Source organism: Colletotrichum scovillei (assembly GCF_011075155.1).
Source record: "Colletotrichum scovillei strain TJNH1 chromosome Unknown Contig00004, whole genome shotgun sequence".
NCBI lineage: Eukaryota > Fungi > Ascomycota > Sordariomycetes > Glomerellales > Glomerellaceae > Colletotrichum > Colletotrichum scovillei.
Window position 1 is genome coordinate 2,681,340 of NW_023336262.1, and position 18,259 is coordinate 2,699,598.

The 18,259-nt window shown below is 53.5% G+C and overlaps 7 protein-coding genes across 7 annotated transcripts; 2 read left to right on the forward strand and 5 right to left on the reverse strand.

Moving 5' to 3' along the window:
* Positions 1–268: 268 nt before the first annotated feature.
* On the forward strand, positions 269–2,106 carry HER10_EVM0012168 (uncharacterized protein; the record flags this gene model as incomplete). Its single annotated transcript, XM_035481569.1, has 4 exons — positions 269–1,028; positions 1,093–1,509; positions 1,576–1,664; positions 1,759–2,106. 4 exons carry the CDS (start codon positions 269–271, stop codon positions 2,104–2,106), a joined length of 1,614 nt encoding a protein of 537 aa, XP_035335431.1.
* Positions 2,107–2,877: 771 nt separating this feature from the next.
* HER10_EVM0008854 (alcohol dehydrogenase GroES-like domain-containing protein) lies at positions 2,878–4,017 on the reverse strand (the record flags this gene model as incomplete). Its single annotated transcript, XM_035478362.1, has 2 exons — positions 2,878–3,374; positions 3,411–4,017. The coding sequence occupies 2 exons, from the start codon at positions 4,015–4,017 to the stop codon at positions 2,878–2,880; spliced, it is 1,104 nt and encodes a 367-aa protein (XP_035335195.1).
* Positions 4,018–4,480: 463 nt separating this feature from the next.
* Positions 4,481–5,257, reverse strand: HER10_EVM0001074 (hard-surface induced protein 5; the record flags this gene model as incomplete). The annotated part of the gene is made up of 1 exon (XM_035470835.1): positions 4,481–5,257. The coding sequence occupies one exon, from the start codon at positions 5,255–5,257 to the stop codon at positions 4,481–4,483; it is 777 nt and encodes a 258-aa protein (XP_035334618.1).
* A 1,656-nt stretch (positions 5,258–6,913) lies between these two features.
* On the forward strand, positions 6,914–8,805 carry HER10_EVM0009070 (cytochrome P450; the record flags this gene model as incomplete). The annotated part of the gene is made up of 5 exons (XM_035478569.1): positions 6,914–7,118; positions 7,185–7,326; positions 7,410–7,561; positions 7,677–7,927; positions 8,020–8,805. The coding sequence occupies 5 exons, from the start codon at positions 6,914–6,916 to the stop codon at positions 8,803–8,805; spliced, it is 1,536 nt and encodes a 511-aa protein (XP_035335209.1).
* Positions 8,806–9,154: 349 nt separating this feature from the next.
* HER10_EVM0003274 (uncharacterized protein) lies at positions 9,155–10,510 on the reverse strand (the record flags this gene model as incomplete). The annotated part of the gene is made up of 3 exons (XM_035472956.1): positions 9,155–10,099; positions 10,225–10,295; positions 10,368–10,510. 3 exons carry the CDS (start codon positions 10,508–10,510, stop codon positions 9,321–9,323), a joined length of 993 nt encoding a protein of 330 aa, XP_035334791.1. The 3' UTR covers positions 9,155–9,320.
* Positions 10,511–11,115: 605 nt separating this feature from the next.
* HER10_EVM0003892 (sphingolipid long chain base-responsive protein LSP1) lies at positions 11,116–12,275 on the reverse strand (the record flags this gene model as incomplete). Its single annotated transcript, XM_035473554.1, has 3 exons — positions 11,116–11,526; positions 11,582–12,110; positions 12,166–12,275. 3 exons carry the CDS (start codon positions 12,273–12,275, stop codon positions 11,116–11,118), a joined length of 1,050 nt encoding a protein of 349 aa, XP_035334837.1.
* Positions 12,276–16,124: 3,849 nt separating this feature from the next.
* HER10_EVM0001766 (ribophorin I) lies at positions 16,125–18,162 on the reverse strand. The gene is made up of 3 exons (XM_035471501.1): positions 17,508–18,162; positions 16,588–17,439; positions 16,125–16,529 (listed from the first exon to the last, which is right to left on the reverse strand). Exons 1-3 carry the CDS (start codon positions 17,861–17,863, stop codon positions 16,250–16,252), a joined length of 1,488 nt encoding a protein of 495 aa, XP_035334674.1. The 5' UTR covers positions 17,864–18,162; the 3' UTR covers positions 16,125–16,249.
* Positions 18,163–18,259: the final 97 nt, after the last annotated feature.

An 18,259-nucleotide genomic window follows, 5' to 3' on the forward strand; every position in this document is an offset into this window, starting at 1 on the left:
CCGAACGAAGTCAATTGGGACACTCGAGGAAAATCCGGCCATGGTTGTCAAGCAGGAATCAATAGGGTTGCAGAAGTTGTGCTGGATCTTGCCACAATCACATACTTCCTCGTCGGTTGGCTCATGGCTGGGTGGGTATATTTTACCATCCTCTACGAGTAATTTACAGCATCTTCTCCTTCTAACTTACATCCAAGAGTCTTTTGGATGACCTTCAAGCGTACTCGTCCCTTCGATATTCACTGTACCCCTTGTCACTTGGACGAACATGAACGCAACGCCATCGGCACTGGAGACGGCAGCAAAGGCAGCATGGAGTGCCGTCCCAGCTCTGGTGCAAGAGAGGCTATCTCAAGCTGCAATTGGCAGTCCAGTCATCTTAGGTCTCTCGACCGTCCTCACCCTGTTCCTTACCTGGCTCATTAGCATCTCCATCTACCGCATCTGGTTTCATCCCCTCAGCAAGCACCCAGGGCCACTCCTCTGCAAGCTCACTAGCACCGTGTGGGCATACCACTTCACCAAAGGATCTATCCTTCAATGGGAAGCCAAACAGCACAAAAAGTATGGTCAGACGGTGCGTCTGGGTCCGAATCGCCTGAGCTTCATCGACCCCCGCGCCTGGAAGGACATTTACGGCCACAAGTTTGGCAACGCCAAGCCAAACGTCAAGAATCTCGACCGCGCCGTCAAGAACCTGCCGAGCGGCCGCCTGCCTATGGCTCTCGAGCCCACCACGGCTGGGCACGCGGCGCAGCGCAAGCAGTTCAACCCTGCCTTTGGCGAGCGGGCGTGGAAGGAGCAGGAACCTCTTGTGCAAAAGTACGTTGAGCAGCTCATGAGCCGGGTGAGTGCGGATATTGCCGCCAGTGCCGACGGCGAGACCGTGGTGGACATTGCCACGCTATACAACTTCATGACGTTTGATGTCATGGGTGATTTGACCTTTGGGGAGGGTCTCGGCCAGCTCGAGACTGGAATAGAGTCCTCGTGGGTTCCGGCTGTATTCGTCATGTACAAGCTCTTGAGTTCGTCCTTACTCTTCGACCCCTTTTTGGCATGTCAAGGCTAATATCCAGGGTATCATCACAGACAAGAGATCTGTCATCAAGGCCTATCCCCTCGGTGGATTCTTGTTCGATCTCTTCGCGCCCAAGGGTATGCTGCAGGATTCTGCCAAGCACATGCAGCATTGCAGCAATCTCGTCGCCAAGCGCTTGGAGAAGGGCAACGATGGCAGGCCGGACATCTTCGGCCATGTTCTCAAGCAGCCAGGGGAGACCATGTCCCGCACGCTCATGAACGCCAACGCCAACATGTTGATGGTTGCGGGGACGGAGACAACAGCCACTACCCTGACAACCGTGACGCACCTACTTCTCCGCAACCCGGACAAGATGGAGAAACTCCTTCGTGAGATTCGTAATGTTCCGGACAGGTCGAGCTTGAACAGCCAGGTTGTCCAGAGGATGCCTTACCTGAACGCTGTCATCGAGGAAGCTCTGAGATGTGAGCACTTTCCTGACATGATCTGTCTTTTCCCTTAGCAAAATGCAATTGCTGACTATACTTCAGTCTACCCAAGCGGCCAGGTTGGACTAGGAACGCAGCGAGAGATTGCGGCCGGAGGAAACCAGGTTTGCGATGATTTTCTTGCCGAAGAGGTATGTGCTTCGAGCCCCATCCTCTCCAGACCGCCAAATTTTATGCTGGTAACGTGGATACGAAGTACTCTAACTAACCTGAACATGCCCACAGACTGAAGTTGCCGTCGCCGCCTGGACAATGTCCAACTCGTCCCTCCACTGGAAAGACCCCGCCAAGTTCGTCCCGGAGCGGTGGCTCCTCGACGAGGTCGACTACGCCGCCTACCACAAGTACGACAATCGCGTCGCCTGGCTTGCTTTCGGCACGGGGCCCCGGACGTGCATCGGTAAGAATATTGCCCTGCATGAGATCCGTGGCGTCCTTGCCAGGTTCCTGTACGACTTTGACCTGGCCTTGACGCCGGAGACGGAGGACTGGCTCCATATCAAGACGCACTCTATTTGGTCAAAGCCCAAGTTGCTGGCCCGCATTACCCCGGCCAAGATGAGTGATCTTTAGACTTTGAGGGAAGTTCAGCTCGGATTCGGAAAGATAGTGTTGACCGAGTCAAGAGTTGCGGGCAGTTTTCAGGTGGACAAAGACGAGGGTAATTGGTTGTCACGGCTTATGATGTGGAGTTGTGAGTTGTTGAAACTTGAAGAAGGTGGGAGGTCTTTGAAGTCTATTTAGGATATAGTCAAAAAATTGACTTGTCAGGTTTTCATATTAGGCGAGTTGCGTATGTATTTGTTGACTTTGTATTATGCCCACTTACGGAGTACAAATCCACTTGGACTACAAGGATTTAGCTGCCCAAGCAGTTGTCTGTTCTTTCGCTTTACATTTTTCGGCAACTGAAAAGTGTGGACATTGTGCTTCAGGGATTCCGGAACGCTGGTCTAATTGGACACCCTTGAAGCTCCATGCCTTATATCATGTCGACTTTTGTCGTGATCCATTTCGTACTTTCAACCAAAAACTTAAAAACGCCACATCTTAGTACGAGACTTGCCTATTGGATTATGGAACCAACTGTAAACAGAAGTATCACAAACTTATTTGCAATATGCCGACGGGACTTGGTTCCTCATGCGTTGTCACCGTTGACTTTCAAATCAGACACACAGGCGGTAGTTTTTCCGGCTCTTTCGGTATCTCGGCGGGGCCGCGGGGCTGCCCTCGGCCCCACATCCGGCAATCACGATTTGACCTCCACTTACACCTACAGCCTCAATCTGGGGGACTTTACGGATACGTGTAGAATTACTCGTCAGCTCGACTAACCATAGCTTAGACCGCAATCTCGGCAACAGAATACACAAGCTTTTTTCCCTTGATCAACCCTCTCCGCACCTCCTGCATACCCTCACCAACGCCCGCCAACCCCCCGCGGCGCACCTCCAACGGCTGCGGTACGACCAGACCCTCGTCCAGAAGCCGCTGCGCAAGAACATACCACGCCTCAGCGCAGACCCGGTCGTCGACGCGGGCATCCAGGTCGAACGGCGGGGCCCAGGCCACATCGTGACCAAACTGCGTGTAACAGCACACCCAATCCGGCTCGACGCTGCGGCGCGTGTGGCCGCGCAGGGGAAAGGGGTCAAGGGCCACGTATCGACCGCCGGCGGGGCCTAGGGCCTTGTAGCATGTCGACATGGAGTCTGAGTCCGAGATGCAGTCGAGAGCGAGCGTGAGAGCGCCCTGCGTGTAGCTCAGGACGTCGGCGCCGCAGCTGGGCGAGCGATAGTCAAAGGTCGCCGCAGCGCCGAGCTTCAGGGATCGTGCTGCTGAGGATGTCGAGCACGTCGTGATGGGGGTGAAACCCATCAGCTTGAGGACCTGGATCGCCATAGCCCCAGTGGCCGTGCCGCCTCCATAGACCAGTACATAGGATGCCGAGCTTGCGGTAGTTGATGCTGCTGCTGAATCCTTGTTCGAGCCGAGCTGCAGAGCGCCTTTTGTATTTTCTGGCATCGCCATCTTCATGTACTGGAAAAGAGACAGTCCGACGGTGGCCAAGGCGGCAGGCAGGGAAGCAGCGGTGGCAAGATCCATGCTGGCTGGAATTTTCCAGGCCAGGCGCGCAGGAACAACGGCATACTCGGCAAACGCACCGTTATCCCGCCGGAGAGGGTTGTTTCCAAAGATGCCGGCCATTATGCGGTCGCCCACATTCCAAGCCTCTGCATCGACGTCGCTGCCTAGAGCGACCACAGCACCAGAGAAATCAGTGCCGCTGGTTGCGCCGGGTGTGGGAGATAGGTCGGCAGACTTGCAGTCTACCTGGTTGATAGAGACGCATGCCACGCGGACGAGCAGCTCGGACCGGCCTGGTGAAGGTACTGATGCATCTTCGGACACGTAGACATGTCCAGGCCCAGATACTTTGAGTGCCTTGTGGGTGGTGGGTAGAAAATCCGGAGCAGTCATGGTGCAATGAGTAGTGTACTAGAGGTCTGAGTGATGCTGTAGAATCAACGGCTTCAAATCGCTGGATGTGAGGTGAGCGGGGGTATTTATGGTCCGAAAATGGCTGCTATCCTGGGCGCTTTGGGTTGACCGACATGATTCCTCCTTCAGTCATCGCAAAACTGAGAGTAGATCTCAGCTCCACCAGAGAGTAAAGTCGAGGAGACTCTGTTGTAAAGACAACACTGGATGAGAGGCTCGAAATGCTGCATATGGACTTCATGTAACCCTCTTCGTTTTACTGTCTGACTAAGGAATGACAGCACGGTAGGAAACACAAGCGTACATTTTGCCAAATTCAGAGAAGTAGTGCGTCATTCGACTTCATTTTTTGATTACGAGCTTAAAGTCGCGAATTCATTATGAGCTAAAGGTAAGATTTGGTTTACTACGAGCATGGGGTCTTGTATTCTGAAAACGTCGTTTAAGTCGCGTTCAACCAGTCAAACTTTGGGTACAGAGCTGCCAACGCCTCTGGCATTTGATTGCCCACCATCACATTGCTTTCTTCGTCGTTGTCGCCCTTGTACACAACGACCAGGTTGTGATAAAAGGTCATTGACACAATATGCTTATCAAAGTACGTCGGTTGATACCCAGGAATCTCAAACTCCTTGTGATTCAACCCGTCGAGGAGACTCTTGAAGAACCCCATGGACGACGTCTTCGCGTTCAGGTCAGTGCTCGAACCACCAGTGACCTTCCAGTACGACGTCTCCAGGTCTTCCACAGCATAGATACCACCCTTCCTTAATAGCGGGAATAGGATCTTGAACGAGGCAATGACGTGGTCGCAGCGATGGCTTCCGTCGTCGACGATGATGTCGAACCCACCGCACTCATCATGCATTCTCTTCAGAAGAGCCGGGTCGTCTTGGCTGCCGCGATAGATGCGTATGCGGTCCTCTTGCAGCACCGTCTTGTCGTAGTAGTCGAGGCTCACGATCTGCGCTTTGGGGAAATACTCCTTCCACATGCGCAGCGATTCACCTCCGGCTTTAGGGTCCTCGAACCCGCCCACGCCAATCTCCAGGACGTTGATCTCGCGGTGCCGGAAGGGGCCGAAGTGGAAGTCGTAGTGCGGTGCGTACAGGTGTCCGCCGACCTCCATGGTGGTGCCTTGCCGAGTGATGGACACCTTGCCTTCTCTGTGTTTGTCCGTGCCGTGCTTGACGGCGAGTTCAGTGAGAGGCGGGCCCATGATTGGTGGTTTATGACCAGAGTATGAGTTTGCGATTAAGATATGCAGCTCTATGGTGAGAAAGAATTCGCCAAAGTGTCAAAATGGGTGGCAACCGTAACGACGTGGGGGAATTGGACGTGGTTGGAGTGCAACAAGAAAAGCAAATTACAGACAACCTCGAAAGCTAGAACTAACATGAATGTTATAGAGGATACTATCTACACTCAGAACTTCGGAGCCAGAGCCACCAAGATGCAAAGCACGCCTACCATCACACTAGAAACTGAGAGTAGGCTATCCATAAGTGACAACAAACAAGATGTCTAATGCAGGTTAACTCCGCGCATCTCACAAAGCAAAGCTTACACGGAGGTTTCCCACCACGGGTGGGTACTCCTTGCCGGCATCATTCAACCCGCCAAAGCGGTCAGTCCGGCGCCGAAGTCTCCGTCGGGAGATGTGAAAATCCCCTCTCTTCAGGACCCTGATGAGGGTCGCAGGAACGTGTCCCTATTGGAGCTTGTATTTGCAAGGGGATACAGAATAAGGCTAGAACAACCTTCGGTACGGAGTGAAGCACTCTCAAAGTCTCCTGAAACTTAGACAGCTGAGCCCCTTCATCGCAGGAGGACCAATGATCAGCAAGAACGTCCTATGGATTCCCAGCATTGAGGACCGGAACAAGGAGTGAAGTCCGCAAATACCACCGGCAGATGCCTGGATCTACATTCGAGAGATCGCCATTGGATGCACTGCTTGGGGGTCCTCTTTAGAGTTTCGGACCCGTCAACGTCAAAGGTAAGTTAAATGAATTATGAAGAACAGCAATACTTCCCGTCGGACCGTGCCTCCCAAGCCGTTAGTAATCGCCAAGTTGCATCCCGTTCGGCATGATCCGCTTATGTGGCCATGTTACATTCCGCTTCGTCCCCGGCGACGTTGATGGCGATGCTGTCAACCCCACCGACCAACCATTGCACCCTGTGCGGCCTGGCATTTTGACTTCAGCTGATGTTGATCACAATCGACAGAGTTCTTAAGATTTAGAGTTCAGATAAGATCACTTCTCTTCATCAGATCTCGAGCAGAAATAATCAGAAAGACTTCGGCGAAGTACGGAATACTTCGTATATGTAACATGGATGAAAGTCCCAATATTCGTAAGCACTGGATAAGGTATTCCTTGAGTCATGCTACAGAAATTGGTAGTCGTAGTTCACGCAGACACCTCACATGCATACTTCGCATACTCCAAAGACGAGTGTTAATATCGCGAGGAAGATACTCTACTGGCTGGTTCCCTCAGTACGTATACGGGAACGACCACTCGAGAGCACGCGATTGCTAAGCTTTGTACTTGCATCGACGGCAGCTCATGCTCAATGGGTCTGAACCGGCCAAGAGAAAGTCTGACCTCTGGCATCCCAGAGTGAAACCTGTGACGATTCTATCAAGGCGGTGAAGAATGGCACGCCGGGATATTGGCGCATCAAAGATAGAAGCAGACGGGAAATTGGAAGCCCGAATCTCGTTGTGGCTTCCTGGGAGAAGCACCTCAAAACGAGGTTGAGGTTCGTAATACTGACAGGGTGGTTACGTCTGCGTCTTCTGTCATATCAGTTTCAGCACTGATCCTGGACCTTTCTCATCGCGACTCTGTAATAGCGTGCAAAGATGGTATACTTCATAGCGTGTCTATTACTGGCCGCGGCATACGTTGTATCTATTGCCGTCTACAGGCTATTCTTCAGCCCTCTTGCTCGTTTTCCGGGGCCCAAGTTGGCCGCCCTCACATTCGGCTACGAGTTCTATTACGACTTTTTCAAAGATGGAGGTGGCCGATACTGGGCTGAGATCAACCGCATGCATGATGTATCAGGTAAGTGACGAAGTGATTCGGAGTTACTTGCTCAACTTGAAGATGTCAACTTATCTCTCTATCTAGGACCCATAGTGCGTATAAACCCATGGGAAGTGCACATTCGGGATCCAGAGTTCACCGAAGCCTTCAAAATCTCGAGAAAGACGTCCAGGCCGTGGTGGTATTACCGGTCCAATGGTCCGCCGAACAGTGTCCTACAAGCCGGGTAAGTGAGACTGCCTTATGGACGTCTGTTGTCCTCATTCACGAGTGTTTGCTGACCCCTCGTTCTTCCGTGCCTCTGCTCAGCCCTCATGAGCTACATCGGATGCGCCGCGAGGCTATCCTGCCCGTGTTCGCCACCCCTCTGGTCATGTCTCGCGAACACTTATACGAGGCGCTGGTGCAAAGATTACTCGCGAGATTCCGCGCTGCCAAGGGCACCGGCGCCGTATTGACCTGTAAATCAACTCCCCTCCCTCCCAATTTCCCTATCCCTTTACTTTTCCATCGTCAGAGGTCTTGCGTGTGTACCTGGTGACTTTGCTGACCCGCTGACCTGTCCATAATCTTTAGTGGGCCATGCTTTCCGATGCCTCGCCATCGACCTGACTTGCACCACGAACCTCGGCTACGACTTTGGGTTCGTCGACGTCGAGGACTTTGAGAATGAAATGTTCAAGATTGCGAGGACCCTGGGTCGCATGAACATGATCAGCCGGCACATCGGACACTGGTTCTTTGCGGTGATGCGAGCGCCCGCGCGCTGGGCCAAGCGCGCGGAGCCCGTCAGTCCTGGGATGATTCGCGTTTTGCGGTTCCGGAACGTAAGTGGTTTACTTGATTCTCGTTATCGGAGTCAACATGAATAAAAAAGCCTCCAAGTGACTAACATGAAATGTGTGGCTTCTCTGCTCAGATGATCGACCAGGCCGTCACAGATCAGTATCGTGCTGCAACGACCAATGACACAACTATACGCGAAAAGACCGGCGGCGACAACTTCAAATCCACCGTGCAGCATATCCTCGAGTCAAACCTTCCAGCCCACGAGAAGGAGTTGACGCGCGTGGTAAACGAGGTCTGGCTCTGCATCAACGCGGGCATCGACACAGAAGGCCAAGCCATCGCCTTTGCGACCTTTATGCTCCTAAGCCACCCCGACAAGCTCGCACAACTCCGCAAAGAGCTGGCGGACTGCGAGAAGAGGCTCGGTAGATGTCCCACGTACCAAGAGCTCAAGGAGCTAAACTACCTACACGCCGTCGTCCAGGAGTCGTTCCGTCTAAACCACCCCATCGCCGGCCGCTTGCCCAGAACCGACCCGGACAATGAGATTCAGTACGGGGACGTAATCATACCCAAGGGTGTCACCGTCTCCGTGTCCACGTACGATATCTACCTCGACGCCAACATCTTCCCAGATCCGCACAGATTCGAGCCCGGACGTTGGCTTGACCCGGGCGAGAGGAAGCGCCTCCGCAAGTACGTCAACAACTACGGCCGCGGGACCCGCAGCTGCGTGGGGATGGACGTGGCCAATATGGGAATCTACTTGACGCTGGGGCGCATCTTTGCTCCGTCGGCTGGCTTCGAGCTGGCGTTGCACGATACGCTGTATGAGCGCGATGTCGCCTTTGATGCCGACTTTTTCGGGGCGTTTCCCAAGAGCGGTTCGAACCACATCAAGGCAACCGTAGTCTAGAGAAACATGATTTATGGGCTTGCGTTTGAGATGAGCAAGTGTCCTTTGGGACAATCCGTGACTCTTCGGCTCGATAGAATCAATAATGAGAATGACATTACCCAAGGCTCGAGTTCGAAAGACTTCAGGTGGGCGAAAAGCTCTCGATTGAATAAATTGAATCACACGTCGGCTCGCACGTTGCTTGAGACACTTTGTGTATGTTCGGTAGACTACATCTTGAAGGTCTGACCATTTCCTTCGCGGTAAGAAGCGGTTGATAATCGTAGATCGGTTGTTGTATTGCCCGTCCCAAGAAGCAGTGTTCATGTTCAATATTCTTGACAATCATAGCAATAATGGTAGAGTGTCCCCAAAAAAAGAATCAAATTGTGTTCCCGTAGACACTTATCAGCTATACAATCATTGTTGCATGCTCAACCACACATCTTGAAAGACATGTCCGGCAAACAAATCCAGCCGAGAGCCTCCAACCGACCACGAGCCATTGGCACCAGCCAGATCATGGTATACCCTTATTCGTCAGCCTCTTCCTCTTCCTCGTCATCATTATAATTCTCATCATCATCATCATCATCTTCATCCTCATCCTCGTCCGAACTCCACCAGAGAATATGCCGATGAGCATACCCAGAATACATCGGCCGAATCTCCACCCTCTTCGCCCGATCCTCCTCGCTCATCCTCCCCTCGACGAACCTCCACGTATCCATAACGACAACATACTCAACCGTATCCCCCTCCCCGTGATGAGCCCACGTCTGCCCACCGAGCTTACTCGCCCCCGTCCAAGTCCACTCCACCAGCTCCGTCCCCTCGGCACTCAAATACCCTTCTTCTTCTTCCTCCTCCTCCTCTTCCCCCTTCTCCTCTCCATCCTCTCTCACCCTCCCATCATCCCTCCCAGCACCACCACCCCCAACAACCAACTTCCACCCCTTATTCCTCCCCACAATCCCCATCATCTCCTCCCTCTTCCCCACAAGCGTCTCATACTCGACCCTCAGCTCCCTCAGACCCCTCGGCCCCCGGAACCCCCGCAACCAATCCTCCTTCATCCGCAACGGCTCGTCGCTCTCCCAGTACCACCAGTCCGAGTACCGCACCGTGATCGTCAACACCTCGGGCCGGAACTGGGGCTGCGCAAACAGCGTCGCCAGGTTCCGCCCTTCCTCTAGCCAGTACATCTGCGTAAAGAAGCGCACCTTGGTCAGGTCGCGCGCCTGTTGCTCCGTCAGGGCGGAGAAGAACTTCTCGCAGGCGTGGTTTCTCGTTCTTCCTTCTGGGCCGCGGTCTGGACACACCCAAGATTAGTTCACTTTCGTTCGTGAGCAACCCAAATCACATCAAGATCTTCACAGAGCTTCGTGTAGAGGCCAAGGGGGGATGAAAACACTCAAACAAGGAAATATAACATACCAAACCAAAAAGCCCACTCCAACTCCCTCAAAAACACCTTCTGCCCCTCCACATACGCCAGCTTACACGCCCTCAGCAAACTGCTACTACTCTTCCTAGGTCCCGTGAACCCGGGCCGATACCAGTACGAGTCCTTCGGGTACGCCGCGCCCCCCTCCTCCTCGGAGAACTGCACCAGCGCCAGCGCAAAGATCTCGTTGCGGATCTCGCCCGGTAACGTCCCAAAGAGCGGGCATTGGAGCTGGTTGTCGTACGTCGAGACGTCAATCGTCGTGGTCGAGTCCATGATTTTGTCCTTCTTCTTCTTCTCTCTTGGCGAAATCTTGTAGAAATCAAAAACTCTTTATGAAAAAGATGATGGTTGGAGGTGATGGTTGTCAAAAAAAGACCTCTCGTGCGAGTGGTGGCGTACAGACGAACACACCACTTATAAACCTCGTCCCTCTCCAATGGAACCGTGTTGGGCGTCGCACAGAGCGGGGTCGGCTGCCTGCTGTTGCCTGCATCCTCACATACCAACGTGCCTCAACTGATCTCTAACGAACAGCATTCATGCTTCTGACCAACCAAGCCGATACTAATTTTCTTTCCCTTGGTTCCCTCAACACTGCAGAGTTGCTAGATCTACAATGCTTGGCGCTTTCTCTCCTAAGTTGCGGTGACAAGACATGAACAATTAGTTGGGATGAGGTAGTCCAAATTGGGACTGGTTATTTTGCAAAGTATCAATTCAATACCAAAAGCGATTCGTTCAATTAGCTTGTATTCCATGAAAGCGCGGCCGTAAGAATGGTATTACATGCAAGCATTAACATCACCAACTCCAGCCTGTCCGTCCTGATATCCTTCATACAAACTGGAAAGCATCGCACGACGAATCCCCATACCGCTCTAGTGAGCAACCACAGACTCGGTCTGCCTGGTACCATTGCTCACAATGCTATCGGTGTCCTTCTCCGAAACTTCCTGGTGCGCAGGAACCGAGCCGGCCACAATCTTAGCGTCCTCGTCGTGTACCGCGTTCTGAGTGCCCCTAGTGTTAGACACGGAGTCGGACTGTGCAGCACTGAAATCGTCCTGCTCTGGGCGCCAGTCGCGCAGGTCATCCTCGGCGTCATTGAGAATCTGTCGCGCCTGTTGAGCGTGGTGATACGTGGGACGCTCGTCGCCCGGTACGACAGGAGTATCATCGAGGAGGTGAAGAAGCCGTCGGCCGTGCTTGGCCAGGATGATTTGCTTCTCGGCCCTCTCAATAGTTGCCGCGAACTCGGCTTCGTACGCTTCCTTGAGCTTCTGGCGAGTCTGTATTATTTGTTAGCAAACTAGTGTCAAGGACTTGGGGAGGTCAGCTTCATACGATATTCGACAGTTGAGCTTCGGCGACCAAGTTCTCTGCCTCGGCGCGGACAAGCTCCTGCTCAAGGACCACGAGCCTCGCGCTCTGGGGCTCCTTCAGCTTGAGCTTGGCAATCTCGTCGGCAATCTTATCCTTGCCATCACGGCTCGGCTGCACACTCTTCTCCGTGTTGCGAATGTGCTTCAAAACACCGCGTGCATCGTCCAAAGAGTGAGCATACTGTTCCTCCTGCTCGCCAAGCTCGCTCAGGATGACGCCGACCTTGTCCGAGACGTCCGAGACGGCGGCGTCGTTGGTCTGCTCGCCCCACTCGGACAGCTGGGTGGCAATGGAGGTGCGCTCACGGCCGGCGGTCTCGTGGGCGTTGATGAGGTTGTTCTCGCTCTTGATGATCTTGTAGAGTTTGCGCGAGAGCTCGGGCTGAACGTTGCCGCGGAGGGAGTTGAAGGAGAAGCCGGCGCGCTTGGAGGCGCCGTTGTTCTGGGAGCCGTTGCGGCGGTGGCTGGATCTGATGGAGAGTGATCGGTTCCTGTGAGCGTGTTAGTCGAGGGTTTCGAGCTTGGTGGGTATGACTGTGTATAGACGTAGAAGGAGACGTGATGGGGACCACTGAAGCGGAAATGCTTATGGGTTTCGTGCTGATGGCGAGGCCATGGCACTCGTCGCTGTTTTGGGGGGAGAACCAGCGTCGCATTTTGGCTGATGTGGTGATGGGTGATGTTGTGTGAAGCGGATCTCACTTACATGATGGCGGTTGTCTGGATTCAAGAGCAAAGTACCTCTGTTACCCAAGCTGTACCTTCTGATGATATCGCGAAGCTCAGAGGAATGAGCTACTGGGATGCGGTGGGAAGGAATAAACCTGGTCCCGGTAGAGTGTTAAGTGTACGAGTAAGACGCTGGGTCTGGGTATCTACGGGATCTTCGAAGCCAAGACTCAGGTGCGCCTGTCTGGTTCAAACAGTTGGGGCAGGGCGCAGAAAAAGGTTGTTCGTCGAGAGGAAAGTTGCAGTGTAGGATGCGACAGCCACGATGCGATGCGACAAGGGTCCTGCGTTGACTTTAAGAAGGGGTCTTTGGGGAGGAAAGGATGGGGGAAGGAAACACTTTGCGACGGCACAGTCGGGATGAAGGAAAGGGCCGAGTGAGACACTCATGTCATAGTTCGGGCTTGCTGGCAGGCCGGCATTCCACATCACAGGAGAGAAACTAAACTCAAGAGAGTGAAGGTACATTGGCAATAACCCGGGTAGCTCTGGTAGCTCGAAGCTCTAGTCTTCTTCGGGCCGGGGAGAGCGAGGCAGGCCACGACAGCTTCCCACCACTCTGGGCGTGGGCCTTCATGGTAGCTCAGGTATCTCGTGGCGAGAGGACAATCCTTAAGAGATAGTAGCAATGAAGCACGCCGAGAAGTATAGGCTGGTGGGCGGTTTGTGCGGCTAGTTCACCTGTTTACTACAGTCGCGTACAATAGAACAAGCTCTCTCTCAACTTTTGGAGGTGTGGTGATGATGATGCGAAGGATGACGAAGGGGGGGTTGGAGGGGTCGCGCCAATGATGTCATTACCCGTCCGGGGACTCTAAGCGACAACTCGGGAAAATCGTCCCCTCCACTCCCCTCCGCTTCCTGGTGGGCAGCTCCCTCCCTCCAACTGGCTTCCCCCGAATCGCATCATCGTGTGACAGACATTTCATAGAGGGACATCTGTCACCAGGTGCTCACATACTTTTACAGACACAATACCTAATTTAGCCCATAAGGCTGATGAATCAAATGCCATCAAACTCGGGCAACTTCCAGGTGCTCATCCCGTGTTCTGTTGCGCACGGCTGTGCAATGCTTGAGGCTCACAGACGATGGAAGCCGCATGGGTTTGTCATGCGCACGTCTTCATTCGTGGTGAATGTACTTTGGCAAATTCATCCTGAGGTGAGAGAGAAAAAATGCTTCATTGCGTGAAAAAATCTTGTTAAACAAGCCGATATCATATAAACTTGTAAACTTTCGTAGCAATCGTTACCGCCCAGTCCAAAAAAGACACCATTAATCATACAGAAACTCCAGATCCCCAGAAGCCGGGGGCATACCACACTCTCGTGAATCACACGATCGAGCGCCTGTCCAAACTGGCTTTCGGACAGCTTTCTCTCCAACCAAAAGAAACCAGACCGGTGCCTCCCATATTCGCTATCGCTGTTCGCAATGTTCTTCCGCGGCTCATATAAATAAACCTTCTTTTGTCTTTCATCCGTCTCATGTAATTGCCCGTTCTTCTTTCCCCCACCCTCTGAAACGTCCATGGGCCGTTCCCTCGTCTAAACTCCCCCCCCGCTTCGCGCCGCTCCCACATGCTTAGGATCGTTCAAGCAGCTTTCTGGGGCATGATGCTAATGCCGATAGGCAGACAGCCCTGGGCTTACTGACTCATCGGTAGGTGCGGCTCGTCCTCTCGTAGACGACGGGTTCGACGTAGCTGACCCGCGGGCTGCTAGCGACGTACGACCTCCTCACGCTCGTGTAGCTCGCGCGCGGGGAGTGTCCGTGGTGGTGGTGGTGGTGACCGTGGTGGTGATGGCCGTGGTGGTGGTGATGGTACCGGGTCGGTACGATCTCCTCTTGGTAGTAGTACTTCTTGCCTCCTGCTCCGAAGCACATTTTGGAATGATGGATGAGGTGGTTGTAAGCTCGGTGGTTTGCAGTGAGGTATTAGAGGATGTAGATGGTCGTTTATTGGATGAGGTTGAGGTTGAGAGGTTGCGGTTGATATTAGGTCGTCGTCGGCTAGTCGGTTGACAAGCTGGAATAAATAAGGTAGAAGATCCCAAAGAAGATTCTATTTGCTTAAAGTGCTAAGGCTATGCATACGCCGGACTGGAAATTGAACGGCGATGGTGGTGGGCGGACAGGCTGCCTTTTTATGATTTCCTATTTCCTTCTTCAACCCCCTTCAACCCACAAGTCAGTCAGGCTTGGACCTCTCTTCCAAGCCAAGTGTGTTTACTAAAGCAAGGTAAAGTAGCAGTAGTCAGGGGTGGAGGGGGGAAGGGAAGACTCGAGCTTTCCAAGGATTATGCGGTCAGTCATCCATCCCTTCTATCCCATCCATCCAACCCATCCCACCATTACCTACGATTAAGTGCCTTTTTCGGACGGGGGACCGCGGCGGCCCTCACCGAAACCCTGGCGACGGTGAGTGCTGGTTGGTGGGATGACGGTGGAGGGGAAAGAATTCATAGTGCAAGAAAAGCGGCTTGGCTTTTTCGTCTGCTGCATTTTCTGGCTTCTCGATTCTGCTTATTGCTGGTGGGCAGTGTTCGTTGAGTACGCCATACGGTTACTTTCTCTTCCAGGCTTTTCAGGCGTGGGCGTGAGCAATGGGGGAGTGGGCGCAGCTGCCCTGGTTTCCGAACCCATGCTCCAACCCGCGCCGGGGAACAATTACGAACAGACAGTTAGAGTTGGGGGGAACTTGGATCTGTACATCCTTGTTCAAGAACAAGCAGATATGACGGACGTAAGAAAAAATTCGGGGGCGTGTCTAGACCGCCTGTGGGAGCTGCGTCAACCGATTCACCACGCCCAGAAAGCCAGGGTCTCCCCCACCTCGCAGTTTGATCCGCGTGAGATGGCAAATGGGTCCCCTAAAAACCACCTATCTACAGCTCAGCAAAAAAGGTAGGGCGGACGGTTCTAGCTAGGGAAGAAAAGTTGGTTCTTTCGCAAAGAGGCAGGGTGAAGGGGTCCAGAACATCTCATCGTCTTTTTTAGAGTTGCGGCCTGACAAGTCACAGATTCACATACTGTAAGGCCTCAAAACGAAGAAAACCTTTTGCAATTATCTGCCTGTCAAACTAATTCCTCTGCCCAACACCCGGCTCTTGAATCCGGGAACACTCTTCAAAAGAAACGGTACAGGTATCATTGACCGTTACCGTTACAGTCAAAAACGCCAACCGTTCCTGCAAAGAAAGCAAGGAATTGTCCAGTGTAGGGGAGGAAATCCGCCACGGAGAATAAAAATACCACCAGAATCCTGTCAAACAAGCTTACCCGGCCACCGACGATCTCGAGTGGCCATGGAATTATTTTTCCCTGGCCACTACAACTTCCCTACAGGCCACCGTCGCCTCTTAGTTCCTATCGCGTATAAGAAAAAGACTGGACGGCAGTTCAATCGCGTCGAGATCAGATCTTGCTGCTAGGTGTCCGGTCCACTCCACCCACACACCACCCTACTCACCGCACTCACCGCACTGCCCTGCCCGCATCTCGGGTCAGCCCCTCGACGTCAGCCTGCATTCCCCTTCCCGGGGACCGGTCTCGTCTTTTTGTTCTTGACAGCAGGGATGCTCTTCTCGAAGGCTTCTGCTCAAGTGCCTACGGATACACTAATTGATAGGCGGTGCTAACTTTAGCATCTGTGACCCTCCCTGCTAGGCTAGGAGGCATGATGACAAAAGCCAGAAGAAGGCGGGTTCACGTGGAGGAGTTTAATTGTCATAGGTGGACCAACTCGTCAGTCCAAATCGTGATTCTCTAAAGCCGTTTCGTTCCGCGTTCTGCTTTTTGGAAATGCCCATCTGATGTTACATGTACAATGCTATGAAAAGCCCACTCAATTCCCATCCTTCCGCCCCTTACTGTCTAAGAGAGGTATCGTTTGCATCTACGCCTTGGTCGAAATCTTGGGGTTCAATCCTCCAACGAGCCATGCAGCGGCGAACAGGGAAATAAAGCTGACGAAGATAACAAGGGGCTTCCGCAGGGCGGAAGACACCGAGTACTCGTAGGAGACAATCACCTCCCGGTCCCGGAACTCGTCAACAAGGTTGTTAGCCTTGATGGTGACTGAGGTGCGTCCAACGGTGTCGAGGTACGTCTTGTGGACGCTGATGGCAGAGTCCACAATGGAGGACTCAGGGATGCTAGTGTAGAACTTCACGTTCCTGTAACGGCTCTGTTAGAACTCAGACGGCAAAACGGGCTTCTCACAATTTCACTTACGTAGCTCCCTCTGGCAGGAGAATCTGCAGGTTGACCTTTGCGTACTCGATTCCCTCGGGCTGCTTAGGACCCTCGAGGAAGGGGACGTTGACAACGTACTTGCCAGCCTCGACGGTGCGGACAAAGTTCTTGGCATCCGAGTTCCAGCCGATGGTGAAGGGGTACTTCCAGCCGCCAAAGATGGGGTAGCGAGGCTTGATCTCCAGGAGCGCCTCGCGCTTGTTGCTGCGGAATCTCGAGGTAGAGACGTTGCCGATAGCATCGACAAAGTACGGGTCCGCACTTCCCACCTTGAGAGGGAACTTCATCTCCTTGAGAGCGTAGGTGTTGGGGTTGTAGTACGCCGCCTGCGCCCACTTGACGCGGTTGAAGAGCTTCGACAGATTGGCGCCGCGGTGGTAGAGCTCGTATCTCTCCTCGAAGGCCACATTTCCTCCCCAGTGGCTGACCTCGACATCGCGATCGAGCTGGGCGACGTGGGTGACGGGCTTGGTGAACTCGAAGCGTACCTGGGCGGGGGAGACGGCACCGGCGGGCTTCTCGTCAAAGGGACCATAGGTGAGCTTAGCACCTTGCTTCTGAGGGAACTCCTTGATATCGCCGCTGCCAGGCAGCTTGGTGTAGTCGGGGATGTTGGACGAGTGGGACTTGAGCTCGGTCTTCTGCTTCGAGGTGACGTAGGCCGAGGGCGCGTACACGGAGAAGTCGTAGGTGAGGAATTGTTGCTCCTCCTGGGCGATCGAGGCCGGCAGGGGCTTGTAGGCCTGGAGAACGTAGTAGGAGATGCTCAGCGTCTGCTGGCCGCCGGCCTTCAAGGGCGTGGGGAGTTGGATCTTGTAGTACTGAGTCTCGCTGTTGCATCTGTTAGTTCTCCCATGTGCACTGTAGGGTGTGCGATGTGCCCAAGAGCCAAAACGTACCTCAGGGGATCGTACTCGACCGCATCAACGGTGAATGGGCCAGCTTCGGGGTTCTTCCTATCCTTGGCCTCAAAGCCTCCAATGCGCGACATCTGCTCGGGGGTGAAGGGCAGGTAGTATGCATCTTGGGGCTGCTTATCAATATTCTCAATCAGAACATTGATTGACTCCTTGACGTAGTTCTTCTCGAGGGAGACAATGTGGACAAGATTGGCGTTCTTGAAAACCTGGGGCGGCTTGAAGTTGGCGGGCAGGTTGACCTTTGACACCTTGTCAGCTGCAGTCGTCGAGTCGGAGCTTGCGACAATCGGGGAGAGCAGGCTCAGAAGGCCGGCGGCAATGGCGAAGGCTCTCATGATGTGGGTTGGTGGAGGGAATTGCTCATCGACAGAGCTCTCCCGGCAATTGAGAATCAAGAATGGAGAAAAGCGGTTGTTGAGACGCAATTGGGGGCTTTCACTCCATTGCCCGAATTGATGATCTGGCTCCTGAGACAGCTACCCCCAGCCAAAAAGCTTACGGATACGTTGCTTGACGACGCGCACGGGCCACGGATAGCTCCACTTCACTGGAGAGTAGACGGATCGGGACTCGGTTAGTCCGAGACGGGCACGCGGCACTGGCGCGGCCTCGGTGGAGGTCAAGCCACACTTTACCAATGGCAGATGCCACTGCGGGACAGCTTCAGCCACGCGCTTCGTCCACGTTTTATCTCCTCGCTTAGGTACTTGGATACTTCGTCACACGGGGCT

What these genes read in the sequence shown, in the direction of transcription:
- HER10_EVM0001766 (XM_035471501.1), bottom strand. Translation starts at nt 17,863, where the DNA reads ATGAGAGCCTTCGCCATTGCCGCCGGCCTTCTGAGCCTGCTCTCCCCG. An exon ending in GTCGAGTACGATCCCCTGAG is followed by an intron (nt 17,440 to 17,507) that starts GTACGTTTTGGC and finishes CAGATGCAACAG; the next exon opens with CGAGACTCAGTACTACAAGA. An exon ending in CTCCTGCCAGAGGGAGCTAC is followed by an intron (nt 16,530 to 16,587) that starts GTAAGTGAAATT and finishes GAGCCGTTACAG; the next exon opens with GAACGTGAAGTTCTACACTA.